Source organism: Pan troglodytes, chromosome 17 (genome assembly GCF_028858775.2).
Source record: "Pan troglodytes isolate AG18354 chromosome 17, NHGRI_mPanTro3-v2.0_pri, whole genome shotgun sequence".
Classification (NCBI taxonomy): domain Eukaryota; kingdom Metazoa; phylum Chordata; class Mammalia; order Primates; family Hominidae; genus Pan; species Pan troglodytes.
In genome coordinates, this window is record NC_072415.2 from 33,297,656 (window position 1) to 33,311,876 (window position 14,221).

General features: G+C 42.1%; 1 protein-coding gene across 3 annotated transcripts in view; it reads left to right on the forward strand.

Annotated features, from left to right (window-relative positions):
• Nucleotides 1-1,404: 1,404 nt before the first annotated feature.
• Nucleotides 1,405-14,221, forward strand: part of RIOK3 (RIO kinase 3) — a 30,301-nt gene continuing 17,484 nt past the window's right edge. For all 3 annotated transcript variants that reach the window (XR_010151870.1, XM_523888.8, XM_016933447.4), the window contains exons 1-5: nucleotides 1,405-2,139; nucleotides 11,603-11,718; nucleotides 12,609-12,754; nucleotides 12,848-12,955; nucleotides 13,161-13,270. Coding sequence is in view for 2 of the 3 variants with exons in the window: in XM_523888.8 (XP_523888.2) it covers nucleotides 2,077-2,139; nucleotides 11,603-11,718; nucleotides 12,609-12,754; nucleotides 12,848-12,955; nucleotides 13,161-13,270 (543 nt within the window). In the remaining variant the exon portion in view is untranslated. The remainder of the gene's footprint in view (nucleotides 2,140-11,602; nucleotides 11,719-12,608; nucleotides 12,755-12,847; nucleotides 12,956-13,160; nucleotides 13,271-14,221) is intronic.

Sequence of the window (14,221 nt, forward strand, 5' to 3'; positions counted from 1 at the left end):
CAGTGGCACGCGCCTATAGTCCCAGCTACTCGGAAGGCTGAGGCAGAAGAATCGCTTGAACCCACGAGGTGGAGGTTGCAGTGAGCCTTGATCATGCCACTGCACTCCAGCCTGGCGACAGAGCGAGACTCTATTTCAAAAGAAAAGAAAAGAAAAAAGTTAAAAAAAAAAAAAAGATCTGACCTCTCTCCTTTACATTCAAAACAAAACAAAAAGAATATTCAGATTCTTAGTTTTATTTTTGACTTCCTGTCCTTTTCTGATATATCCCCCAAATAGTCTCTCACTGGCACATTTTTGTCATACACTGCATCTCAGCCTTTCTTTCTGGTCTGGTCTTTTCCTTTTAATCTTTTTTTTCTCTTTTTTTTTTTGAGACGGAGTCTCACTCTGTTGCCCAGGTTGGAGTGCAGTGGCATGATCTTGGCTAATTGCAACCTCCGCCTCCCGAGGTCAAGTGATTCTCCTGCCTCAGCCTCCTGAGTAGCTGGGATTACAAGTGCGTGTCACCACACCCGGCTGCTTTTTGTATTTTTAGTAGAGATGGGGTTTCACCGTGTTGGCCAGGCTGGTCTCAAACTCCTGACCTCAGGTGATCCACCCACCTTGGCCTCCCAAAGTGCTGGGATTACAGGCATGACCCACCACGCCCAGCCCTCTCCTATTTTTTCCTAGCCAGAATTGAGAAGTCCATTTCTATTAATAGTTACACCCATTTTTCTTAAACTATTTATCGTCCAATTATAATCCTTTGAACACTAGGAAGGAACACAATTTCCACACACATTCACATATATAGGCAACATTTGCCAAGCACACATCTGCACCCTATCATATGGCTATAGTTTGCCTTATTGCAGTAGGGGTATTTGGAGGATTCAGAACATGTTTTCACCTGGAATGGAAAGGAGGCAAAGATTGTGTGCTAATGGAAATCATTAAGATCAGTAACCCAGGGCTCTCAAGTATGGACAGTTAGAGATACTGACTCAGAACTGAGATTTAGGGAAAACAGTTATTCAGTACCTATTTCTAGAATGTTTGAATATACAACATATAGACAGTGTATAGTTTATAGTCAAAATATAATGTACAGCCAGTCCAGTTCCCAAACCGATTGTCTGGGTTCACCCCTTATTAGCTTTGCCACTTGTTATCTGTGTGACCTCAACTAAATTACTTTACCTCTCTGTGCCTCAGTTTCAATATCAGTAAAATAGAGATAATAATTTAGCTCTCACGGTAATTTTGAGGACTAAAAAGTTAATGAAAGATTTGAACAGTGCATTGATATACTAAGTGAAATGCAATGCTTAGTTATCTTTTATCTGGTCATTTTATTAGAATCTCTACAAAATACAGAATCAAAAGTTTTATTATGCAGTCTTATTTTTGTTCACTGTTACGTAACACATTTTACACATTTTCCGCATTCCACGCCCCGCCCTTCAACAACAACAACCACAAACTCCGACCGTCCTTTCCAGGCCCTTTCCCTCTATAAACCTGCCGTTTTCTGTCTCCCAAGTCATCCCAGTTTAGAACTGCTCCAGGAAATAATGAATGAACAGAGAGAGCCTAGTTTGTTTATTTATTTACAATCCACCAGTCTAATCTAGTTTAGATCCAGCGGCAATTTTTGGGGTGCCAAGGAGGAAAGAAGGAGATGGCAGTGCGGGGACAGGGCAGAGCCTGGGCCAAAGGAAGCCACACCCAGTTCTTGCCCTGCCCTGCCCGACACAGGCAACGTGACCCCAAGCGACAGCCAGCTGATGCTTGCTTCTCCGAGCCCGGCGGTCAGCGGCCGGAAGTAGCCCGCCCGGGGGCGGGGAAAGGTGCCTTAAGGAGGAGCTAGGGGCGTGCGGCCAATTGCAAGCGACTGTCCTAGCGAAGAGGGCGGAAGAGGAGAGATCCAGTTCCGGACGCGGCCGCCGCCGTCGCCGCCGTCGCCGCCATCTGTCACCTGCGCTCCGACATCAGCAGCTAGTCGCCCGTGTCCCGCCTGTCTCCTCGGCGGAGCCTGCTGCCCGTCCTGCCACCTCTCTGCTCTGTTCTTGTCTCTGCCTTCATCCCCGAATGGATCTGGTAGGAGTGGCATCGCCTGAGCCCGGGACGGCAGCGGCCTGGGGACCCAGCAAGGTAAGTGGCAGACGAGACTGGAGTACTAGCCTTGGTCACACGGGCTGGATCTCTCGGAAAGCTCGGAGAGGGCGGCTTCGTGGGCGATTCGGGAAGTTCTGGGGCGGGACCCCGCCGAACTCGTCAAGGAGGCACTGGCCGCGGGGGTGCCGGGATGGGGATGGAGGGAGCGAAAGGAGGGAGCGAAAAGAGGGGCGGAGGGCGGCTGGATCTCCCAAAGGCCACCTTGAGTGGTTAGGGCTCTCTATTTCTTCAGCGTACTTTCTGTATCACCGTAGCATGTATTTGAGCAGGACTGGCTTACACACCCTGATGATACTGGAGGGGAAACAAGCACGATCTTGTTTTTCAATGGCCAAGTGAGTCAGCCGAATACACAGCTAGCCAGACAGAAAGTTGGTTTAGGAAGCTGTTTACTTAATTTGATAAGTGTGGTTATCCCAGTTTGGAAATGTCTTGTTTTTGAAGTAGTAAAAGATAAAACCCAGGCGCACCCTCCTCCCTCGACGCTGAAATTCAAGTGCGCACCACGGACTGTAAAGTGCTTATGAATTTCATTATCTGCCTAAGCTTTGACGTTTAAACTTTTTCATAGAGTGGCAAACTAAAGACCTTTATTTCACATTTGCTTTCTGGTTTCCAGGCAGGTCCTTTTCATGATACTTTGATTATATGGATGAAAATACTTTTCTGCCACTTTATGGAGGGTCTGCTTGAGAGCAGAGTGCTTCCATTGGGATTTTTTTGTTCCACATATTAAGGTCGTGAAGGAGTCTAGCTTTTTTAGCTTCATAGTTGTTCTTTACATGCTAACACAGAATATTTGTTCCCATTTAAAAGGTCTTATTAGATCTTCAGGCTAGGCCTTAACAGGAAAAGGGGCCAATAATTAGCTATTAAGTAACCAAAAGTTAATTTTGTAAAAGTTCTCGTACAGCTGTTGGAAGAATCTGAGATACTGCGTTGGCAAATGTGGTTATGTCTGCATGTTATTTTGTGTATTTTTCCTTGAGACCTTGTTTACAAGGTCAAGATTAGCAGACATAAAAGGATGAAATCAGTAGACAGACTAGTATTATGAATATATACCCTGTATGTTAAAGTCCTTCAGTTAAGCATTGGCAAAGGCTGGTAAAAATGTCAAATGAGACAGACTCTATTCAGAATACATCCTAATCTCAGAACAAATTTCACTTACAAAACTAATTCAGTAATAAACTATTTAACAGTCATATTTTTATTTAAGTGTACATCATCAGAACTATAAAATTCCATTTTCATTGTGCAACAAAAATGCTTCTGGGATTTATAGACGCTCTATTGGGAGGACAGTGTTTTGAAAGGCAAAACAATTAGAAACAGGCTGAAAGTACGATCATTAATCCTTTTTTTCCCTAACCTTTAAAACCAAAGTGATTACGGAAGCCTACATGGAGGAGGTGAAGATTTGAGGAGGGTTTTGAAAAATGGAAGGATTCTCAAAACTTTTTAGTCAGGACTTCTTTCCTTCCTTCCTTTCCTTTCTTTCCTTCCTTTCTTTTCTTTCCTTTCTTTCCTTTTCATTTATTTATTTATTTGAGACGGAGTCTGGCTCTATCGCCCAGGCTGGAGTACAGTGGTTTGCTCCCAGCTCACTGCGACCTCTGCCTTCCGGGTTCAGGCAATTCTTGTGACTCAGCCTCCTGAGTAGCTGGGATTACAGGCGCCTGCCACCACGCCCAGCTGATTTTCGTATTTTTTTTTGTAGAGATGGGGTTTCACCATATTGGCCAGGCTGGTCTCAAACTCCGACCTCAAGTGATCCACCCGCCTCGGCCTCCCACACTGCTGGGATTACAGGCGTGAGCCACCATGCCCAGCGTCTTTCTTTTTTTTTTTTCTTTTCCTTTTTTTTTTTGAGACGGAGTCTCGCTTTGTTGCCCAGGCTGGAGTGCAGTGGCGCGATCTCGGCTCACTGCAAGCTCCGCCTCCTGGGTTCAAGCGATTCTCCTGTCAGCCTCCCGAGTAGCTGGGACCACAGGTGCCCACCACCACACCCGGCTAATCTTTTGTATTTTTAGTAGAGGCGGGGTTTCACCGTGTTAACCAAGATGGTCTTGATCTCCTGACCTCGTGATCCGCCCACCTTGGCCTCTTTCTTTTTTAATTGAGACAGGGTCTCACTCTGTCACCCAGGCTGGAGTGCAGTGGCATGATCACATCTCACACTGTGCCTTGACCTGGCAGGCTCCCACCTTGGCCTCCTGATTAGCTGGGACTACAGGCCAGTGCCACCACACCTAGCTAATTTTTGGGTTTTTTTTGAGATGGAGTCTCGCTCTGTCACCAGGCTGGAGAGCAGTGGCATGATCTCAGCTCACTGCAACCTCCGCCTCCTGGATTCAAGCAATTCTTCTTCCTCAGCCTCCCGAGTAGCTGGGACTACAGGTGCATGCCACCATGCCCAGCTAATTTTTGTATTTTTAGTAGAGATGGGGTTTCACCATGTTGGCCAGGATGGTCTCGATCTCTTGACATTGTGATCCTCCCACCTTGGCCTCCCAAAGTGCTGGGATTACAGGTGTGAGCCACCGCGCCCAGCCAATTTTTGTATTTTTTTGTAGAGATCAGATTTCACCATGTTGCCTAGGCTGGTCTTGAACTCCTGGGCTCAAGCAGTACCCCACCCCCTTCCGCCCTGGCCTCTCAAAATGTTAGGATTACAGGTGTGAGCCACCACGCCCAGCCCGGACTTCTTTATACTCTCAAAAATTGAGGACCCCAAATGTCTTTTGTTTACATTGAGTATATCAATTGATATTTATCAATCTGAAATTAAAACTGAGAAATAGAAAAATTTTAAGTCATTTAAAAGTCATGCTAGTCTGATGGTAGTGGGTTATCAGAACTTATTAACATTAGTGTCACTAAAGTTGATATACAACCTCCCCGCTGCTAAATTTGGCTGGCTTTAAAAAAAAAAGTCATATGTTAACATAAATAGCATTTTTATATTTAAAGAAAACTTTAAAAAATAGATTAGAACATGTGAGAAAAGTGGAAAAAGAAAACAAACAAAAAAATAGAGTTGAGATCTTACTGTGTTGCTCAGCTGGTCTGGAACGTGTGGCCTCAAGCAGTCTTCCCACCATGGCCTCCCAAAGTACTAGAATTACAGGTGTGAACCACCACACCTGGCCAAAAGAAAACTATATTTGAAAACAAAAATTAGTGAACAGTATTTTATATTTTTGCAAATCTCTAACATCTGACTTATTAGAAGATATCTGGATTCTTCTATCTTCTTTTTTCATTCAACCTGTGGTGAGGTTGAAGTATCTGAAGAAAATCCATCCTCACAGCTAAGTAGATTGTAGCAGATATAAGTGAAGGTGGGTAATAAGAGCATAGTAGAAATACTGAGAACAAACTGGGTTAAATATCTAAAAATGCCTGTATATCTTAAATCTACTCTTTAGAAAATTTTAGAAAACACGAGAATACCAAGCACACATTCCACTGGCCATCAGTGATGATGTCATCACATCTGATGTAGACTCTGGAAAACTCCACACTCTTGGGAGAATGAGAGTTAAAAAGACAAATAATGTATTATTACTATTATGAAAATTTTGACTTCATAGACCCTCTGAATGGGTGTTGGGGATCCTTCTCCCAGAGTACCAGGGTGCAAGTTACAAAATGGTGAACTACTATTATGGACAAAGAATTTTAGGGGATATTCCAAGAAGGGAGGATTGGCAAACTGTAAGCAAAAGTGAGGAAGTGTGTAGCTCTGTTGATAGAGAGTTGTAAAAAAAATAAATAAATTAGTGGTACTCCTCAAAACTGTCAAAGTTATCAAAAACAAGGAGAGTCTGAGAAACTCAACTGCCTAAGAGGAGCTTAAGGAGACGTGGCAACTAAATGTATTCTGAATGGGATCCTGGAACAGAAAAAGGATGTTAGAGAAAAACTAAGGAAATCAGAGTAGAGTATGGACTTTAGTTAATAATAATTATGTATCAATATTGGTTCGTGAATTGTGACAAACGTATAATACTAATGCAAGGTATTAATAGGATAAACTACCGAGTGTAGTATTTGGGAACTGTACTGTCTTGGCAGTTTTTTTCTAGTTTTTTAAAAGTAAGACTATTCTAAAACCAAAAAAATTTTAAAAAATGGATTAGTGTTGTTATGTAGTCCCAGATTATTTTTTTCAGAGACACTTGTCTTGAGTTGAAAAATTACTTACTTAAATATTCTACTTAGATTATGTCTTCTAGCTGTATGGTTAGAAAGGGGACCTTCCTGTAGGTTATGTTTCTCTTGACTCGCTTCCAGTAGAGGACTGAATTTTTGTTGCTGTGTGCCTCTTTCATGTTTGCTGGTTTTCTTTTTTTTTTTTTTTGGAGACAGAGTCTCACTCTATCGCCCAGGCTGGAGTGCAGTGGTGCAATCTTGGCTCACTGCAACCTCCACCCCTGGGCTCAAGCAATTCTTGTGCTTCAGTCTCCAGAGTAGCTGAGACTACAAGTGTGCATCACCATGCCTGGCTAATTTTTTTTTTTTTTTTTTTTTTTTGTATTTTAGTGGAAATGGGGTTTCACTGTGTTGCCCAGGCTGGTGTCGAACTCCTGAGCTCAAGCAATCCGCCTGCCTCAGCCTCCCAAAGTGCTAGTATTACAGGTGCGAGCCACTGCCCCCGGCTGCTGTTTTTAATTTTACTTGATTCTTTACCCATAATTGTCTGCAGCAAACCTTTAAAAAAAATGATACAAGCAGCAAAGGTCATATCTTTAGGAAGTGGAAGGAAAGGGAGGTGATTCCCCACTAATGTGCAGCCAGGCAGGTGGGGGAGAATGCGGTAGTAGTGAAGAACCCCAAGGAACAGAGTTCAGTGGTGGCGGTTTTGCAAAGGAGAGGAAAACAGGGTGGGTCTTAGGGTTATTTAGCAACAGGAAAGAAAGAACCAGGAGGCTGGTTAAAAGCTTGATGGATGTCCTTTGAAGTAGAATCGCTGACTGGAAAGGATTGTATGGGGTGTCCCATCAGATTGTGACACTATAGGGAGTTTGTGTTGATGAATGGAATAGTAGGAAATGACTTTGGATAGCTAGAACAGAGCAAGATTATGGAGGGCGTTTCCCCCATCTTGTTAGATTTTTTACAAAAAGCGGTTTACTGAAGAGTCACAGATGACAGAGGATTCCCTTATATACAACCTATGGTACCTGTTCATAGGAGGAGCCTGCAGTAAATTTTCTGAGCACTTGGGATAGCAAACCACTGTGCCTATAGGGAAAATGCAGTGGGTCTTCCCCCCACCCCAGAAGCTGTCCGTCTCACAGCCTGGAAAAAGTGTATGGAGGGCTTTTAATTGTTGGCTTGAAGAGTTTGGGTTTGATTTCAAAGTATGGGAGTGGCAGCCTTTCTGAAATCTTTACTTATTTACCTCACCCAAGGAAGTTGCCTCAGTGTGAAGTGGACCAGTTGAGCTGGTACAGGGTAGTATAGTCTCTAGAGTCTAGGGTCAGTAGGAGTGGACAGCAAGGGTGCTTCGGTGCTGTTTGAGGTCTCTACTTGTTTCACTTTCTGATTCAGTGTATCTGTGAGTAGGTCAATCTCTGCCTCAAAATAACAAAATTCCTGCCTGTCATTTTTGCCTCTTCTGACAAATTGTCAGCTAATACTTTAATACCTTAGCAGAATTAATTGACAGATGGCAAAGGAGTTGAAACCTCAGAAGTGGGCAGGCAAAAGGGCAGACTTTCCAAGATGGGGAAAAGGACATTAGATTAGTAGGGATGTAGAAAGGCATCAGACCTCTGCAGCCAATCACTCCAGTGTTTTCTTTTGGCACATACTGCTCAGGAAATACTGGAATGCCTCTTTATATCCAAAGCTCTATCCTGGGCTCTGAGGGTGGATGAGAAGTCTCTACCCTTCAAGGGGTTCATGCTCCATTGTGGCTAATGCATGAACCCTAATACAGTGATGAGTTCTGCATTAACAGTGTTTGCATACTGCTATGGGAACACAAAGGAAAGGGTCCAACTTTGGTAACATTGAGACAGCCTTATAGAGGAGATGGCATTTAATTGGTGTAAATAAAGAAGGAAGAAAAACCAATGGTAGAGAAAGGAATGTGTGAAGGCATGCAGCGGGGAAAGTATGCCATCTTTTTTGTTTGTTTTTGAGACAGTCTCACTCTGTCACCCAGGCTGGAGTGAAGTGGCGCGATCTTGGCTCACTGCAACCTCTGCCTCCTGGGTTCAAGCGATTCTTCTGCCTCAGCCTTCTGAGGAGCTGGAACTACGGGCACCTGCCACCATGCCTGTAGTGTAAATTAGTATAAAAAATACTAATTTTTATATTTTTAGTAGAGATGGGGTTTCTCCATGTTGACCAGACTGGTCTCGAACTCCTGACCTCAGGTGATTCGCCTGCCTCGGCCTCTCAAAGTGTTGGGATTACAGGCGTGAGCCACTGCACATGGCCTGAGTATGCCATCTTTGGCATATAATTAGTGTTACTAGAGTGTAGGATAGATGAGGGTTGAGATTGGAAAGATAAATCAGGGCAAGTTGTAAAGGGCATCCTTTGCTGAGGAATTTGGATTTTATTTATTTAGAGCCAGGGTCTCACTCTGTCACCCAGGCTGGAGTGCAGTGGCACAATCATAGGGCTCAAATGATCCACCTCCTACTTCAGCCTCCTGAGTAGCTGGGACTGCAGGCATTTGCCACTGTGCCCAGCTAGTTTTTTAATTTTTTTGTAGAGATGATATCTTGCTGTGTTGCCTAGGGTGGGGAATTTGGATTTTATATTGCAGTCAGTAGGGCAGTTTGCTTCACACATTTCAGAGTGAGATGATAGGGAAGCTGTATAGCAAAATGCTAAGAGTGCAGCCTGGCATTGCCTTGGTTCAGAGCTTGGTACTTCCATCTATGATGTTTTCTTGGGTTAAAAGAAAAGCCTTTGTGTATCTCAGTTTTAAAATCCATAAAATGGGGATGGATTGCAACTACTCAATTGTTGTGTGATTTAAGTAATCTATGTAAGTTATGTGTATCTAACCAAGTGACTTAAATATAGTGAATATTCAGATATTGTCTGTTATGTAACTGTTAGTCATTGCCAAATGTGAGTGAGAATTCTGAGTTAGACAGTCACCTGCCTTTTGGAACCTGGACTTTGAAACTGATCAGATGAAACATTTCTAGGCTAAACAGCATTGTATCTTCTACCTAGAGGATACAGAAGGAAGTCAGCAGAGTCATGAGGCCAAAAAATTAGCTATGTTCTCCAGATGATAGAAAGCTTCAAGAGTCTAGACCTTAAAATCCTTACCAGGAGAGTTCTCCACTCAATTACAGATAAGCTCTGAGTGAATGAAAGACACACCAGACCTTCAGGAAGCCTCTTCTTCTCTCCCAAGTCTGGCCTTACAGAAGGCTGGAAGAGTTCTGTGATAGTGTATTGTAGGTATGTGCTAGGTACCAGGTGTATTTCCTCAATCTCAGGGTGAGACTAGATAAAACTTGATTCTCATTCACTCAGGCATAAATATAGTTATCATTTGTCGCCCTTAGCTGCTCCACCCAAACAGCCTGAGCTAAGTAAATTCCGGAATGTCAGTACTGTGGAACCTGAACAAAGGTCACTTGCCCAGTTGTCTCTGAGTGTCATGCAGCAGGCCTTTAGACCAACTAGAGGGCCTATACTGGCTGAACTTGATCAAATAATTTTGTGGCTAAAACAGATACCATTTTATGCTATATTCTAAATTAGACACTCAGTAGTAGTTAAGGAATGAGTTTTGGACTTTATCCTAAAAGCAATGGGAAACAATAAAAAAGATTTTGAGTAAGGAGATGGAACCCATCACATCTGCATTTTAGAACAATTACTGTGTTACAGTGTGAAGAATGGAAATTACCAAGATTGAGAGCAGAAAGATTCGTTAGGATGCTCTGAAAGTAACCCAGCGAATGGGATACCTTGGAGTAGAATTATGGAAGAGGGATGGAAAGAGCTGGGCAAGTTCAGGAGATGCTTAGGCATCTTACTAAATAGTAAAGGTCTTAATCAGTAGGCTATAAAATATAATCATTTGCTGCTGCTAAGTAAAGCATCTTGCTCCCTCAGAAATTATAAATTTGAAATAAACCTACAGTTTGATTTCAAGAAGTCTGAGGCAGGAGTATGTCACTGAGGAAGGTCAACTGGGTCTGACAGAATATTACTGTGTGTATTGGTATTGTTTTAAGAGCCTGTTTCTCAGCTTCTAAAGTTCAGAAATAAAATTTCGGGGCTAGGCTTGGTGGCTCACACCTGTAATCCCAGCACTTTGGGAGGCTGAGGCGGGCAGATCACCTGAGGTTAGGAGTTCGAGACCAGCCTGGACAACTTGGCAAAACCCTATCTCTACTAAAAATACAAAAATTAGCTGGGCATGGTGGCTTATGCCTATAATCCCAGCTACTCAGAAGGCTGAGGCAGGAGAATCGCTTGAACCCGGGGAGGTGGAGGTTGCAGTGAGCCGAGATCACGCCACTGTACTCCAGCCTGGGCGACAGAGGAAACTGTCTCCAAAAAAAAAAAAAAAGAAATAAAATTTAAAAAAAATGTGGTGTTTGTTCTTGCTTTTTTTTTTTTTTTTTTTTTTTTTTGGCAGGGGGTCTCATTCTGTCACCCAGGCTGGAGTGCAGTGGCGCGATCTCGACTCACTGCAACCCTAACCTCCCGGGTTCAAGCGATTCTCCTGCCTCAGCCTCCTGAGTAGCTGGGACTACAGGCACGCACCACCACAGCCCGCTAATTGTTTGTATTTCTGGTAGAGATGGGGTTTCACCATGTTGGCCAGGCTGGTCTCAAACTCCTGACCTCAGGTTATCCACCCGCCTTGGCCTGCCAAAGTGCTAGGATTACAGGCGTGCGCCACCGCGCCTGGCCTGTTCTTGTTTTTGTTTTAGCATATCCTAAGATGTTTTGAGAGGGGCTGACATAATTTGTACACTTAGATGACTCAATGCTTACATTAGAATGAGATATAACTTTTCATTAAGCTTCAGATGGTGCTAGTTGGCATAGTCTATTCCTATAAGAAAATCTACTTGGGAAATCAGATTATAAGCAGAAAGTAGCTTGGTGAGCAAGGATTGGAATAAGAGGAATTACATGAACTCATTGGCTAGTGGGGGGATGCCAGTGGGCCTGATGCTTCCCCTCAGCTTTAAGGATATACCTACTTAGCAGGCTAGAAAGTGCTTTTGGCTGTTTTAGTTTACATATATCCTTGACTAAATTTGACCTGGGAGATATTTTTACTTTTGAGATGATTTCTGCAAATAGCTAGTTATTCATTTCTGGTTTTTAACTACATGGTTTAATTCTCAAAATATAACATTATTTGTAAAATGAGAGGTACTTTATTTCATTATGATGAATTGAGCTGTTCTTTTTTCTTTTTTCATAGTGTCCATGGGCTATTCCTCAAAATACAATATCTTGTTCTTTGGCTGATGTAATGAGTGAACAGCTGGCCAAAGAATTGCAGTTAGAAGAAGAAGCTGCCATTTTTCCTGAAGTTGCGTAAGTAAAATTCACAAATACTTTATCTAGCAACTTATAGCAGAGTTTTAGGATTTGATGAGTAATTGTCATGACAAGTGGTTTGGAAAAAGCAGTGCAGAAGAAAGCACCATATTGAGAGTCCAGTGATACTTGAATTTTGGTCCTGATTTTGCATTGGTTTTCATTATTATCTTGGACAAACCACTGTTTCTGTGGGTTTTAGTTATATCGTGTTAATGCTGCAGTTGAACTAGATGAGGTACAGTTTTGATCAAGTGTTTGTAGTTTATCTTTTCATGAATATGTATCTATTCTTTCATTATGGATGGATGAAACATCCAGACTTTCTTTTTTTTTTTTTTTTTTTGGAGATGGAATTTCGCTCTTGTTGCCCAGGCTAGAGTGCAATGGCACAATCTCAGCTCATCACAACCTCTGTCTCCCGGGTTCAAGTGATTCTCCTGCCTCAGCCTCTCGAGTAGCTGGGATTACAGGCATGTGCTGCCACGTCTGCCTAATTTTGTATTTTTAGTAGAGATGGGGTTTCTCCATGTTGGTCAGGTTGGTCTCGAACTCCTGACCTCAGATGATCCGCCAGCCTCAGCCTCCCAAAGTGCTGGGGTTACAGGCATGAGCCACTGCACCTGGCCTCATACTTTCATTCAGAACAAATGAATTCTAGGCCTCAGTTTAGCTTTCTCTCCCAGTTCTCTTAATCCTAGTTGGTACTCCCACAGGTGCATGCCATTGGTCTTAAGGCTAGCTGTGCAGGAGAAGGTAAATGGTTTGATAGAGTTCTTTCCCATTGTTCAATTTTAACATGGAAAAGGCACCTCCTACTCTCATAATTGGCAACCTCTGTTTACTTAAGCACATTACATTAGTTTATATTGCCTTATTTTGAATAGTGTTGCTGAAGGACCATTTATTACTGGAGAAAACATTGATACTTCCAGTGACCTTATGCTGGCTCAGATGCTACAGATGGAATATGACAGAGAATATGATGCACAGCTTAGGCGTGAAGAAAAAAAATTCAATGGAGATAGCAAAGGTATTATAACCTTATTGTGACAACTTCATTGAGTGGTAGAAAACACTCATAATGTGCTCCTAAGTAAATCTTCAACTATTTTTGCTTCTTAAGTTTCCATTTCCTTTGAAAATTATCGAAAAGTGCATCCTTATGAAGACAGCGATAGCTCTGAAGATGAGGTTGACTGGCAGGATACTCGTGATGATCCCTACAGACCAGGTACCAAAGTTTTTACTTTCTGGGGGCAGCAGAATAGAGGTATAGGAAGACTAATCTTTTCAATGAACTCTTTTAGTTTTATATTTTTCTTTGAATCTCATTTGGTAATTTACTCTTAGATTCAAATGTCTTTTCAGACAACGTTGAATGCAGCAATGTAGTCTTTGCTATTTTTATATACCTGGCTTATTTCAATTGCCTTTAGCAAAACCGGTTCCCACTCCTAAAAAGGGCTTTATTGGAAAAGGAAAAGATATCACCACCAAACATGATGAAGTAGTATGTGGGAGAAAGAACACAGCAAGAATGGAAAATGTAAGTTACAGAAAGTATCTATCTCTGAACTTAGAGTTTTGTTTGAATACCTTTTAAAAACAGGATTCTAAATATAATACCTTAGATTTCTAAAAATGTCTTTCTTTCTAAAGATGTTTTTAGATAACAATATGGCAATATCATGGAAACTGAGACATTAATGAAAATATAAAGTACCTCAGAATAAAATTCCATAACAGTGTTGAAAAACTATTTTGACTTACATTGATTCTAAAATTAATAAACAGTTATTATGAAAATAACATTTATTCTTCATCATATCTCTATAAAATAGCATCCCTACCCAAAAAACAGATAACGGTGGCGATTGGGGAATACAAATGGGAGGGAGAAATACTTTTCACCATATACTCTTTTGTGCATTTTGAATTTATTATCTTGTGCCTGAACTACCTGTGTAAAATCAGAAGTAAAGTGTAACTTTAAAAAATAGCATTCTAGGCCGGGCATGGAGGCTCATGCCTGTAATCCCAGTACTTTGGGATGCTGAGGTGGGCAGATCACCTGAGGTCAGGAGTTCAAGACCAGCCTGACCAACATGGAAAAACCCCATCTCTACTAAAAATACAAAATTAGCCAGGCATGGTGGCGCATGCCTGTAATCCCAGTTACTCGGGAGGCTGAGGCAGGAGAATTGCTTGAACCTGGGAGGCAGAGGTTGCAGTGAGCCGAGATCGTGCCACTTCACTCCAGCCTGGGCAACAAGAGTGAAACTCCGCCTCAAAAAAACAAACAAACAAAAAAGCATTCTAAATCCTTCATAAATATTGTGGTTAATATAATATATTAAACATTTAGATTTTAAAGCACAAATGCTTGTTAAGTAAACATATTCAATTATATCATTTCTAGAAATATTCCAGATCTAATTCTAGAAGAGTTCTGTCCAATAGAACTTTCTGTGGTAATGGAAATGTTCTTTATGTGTGC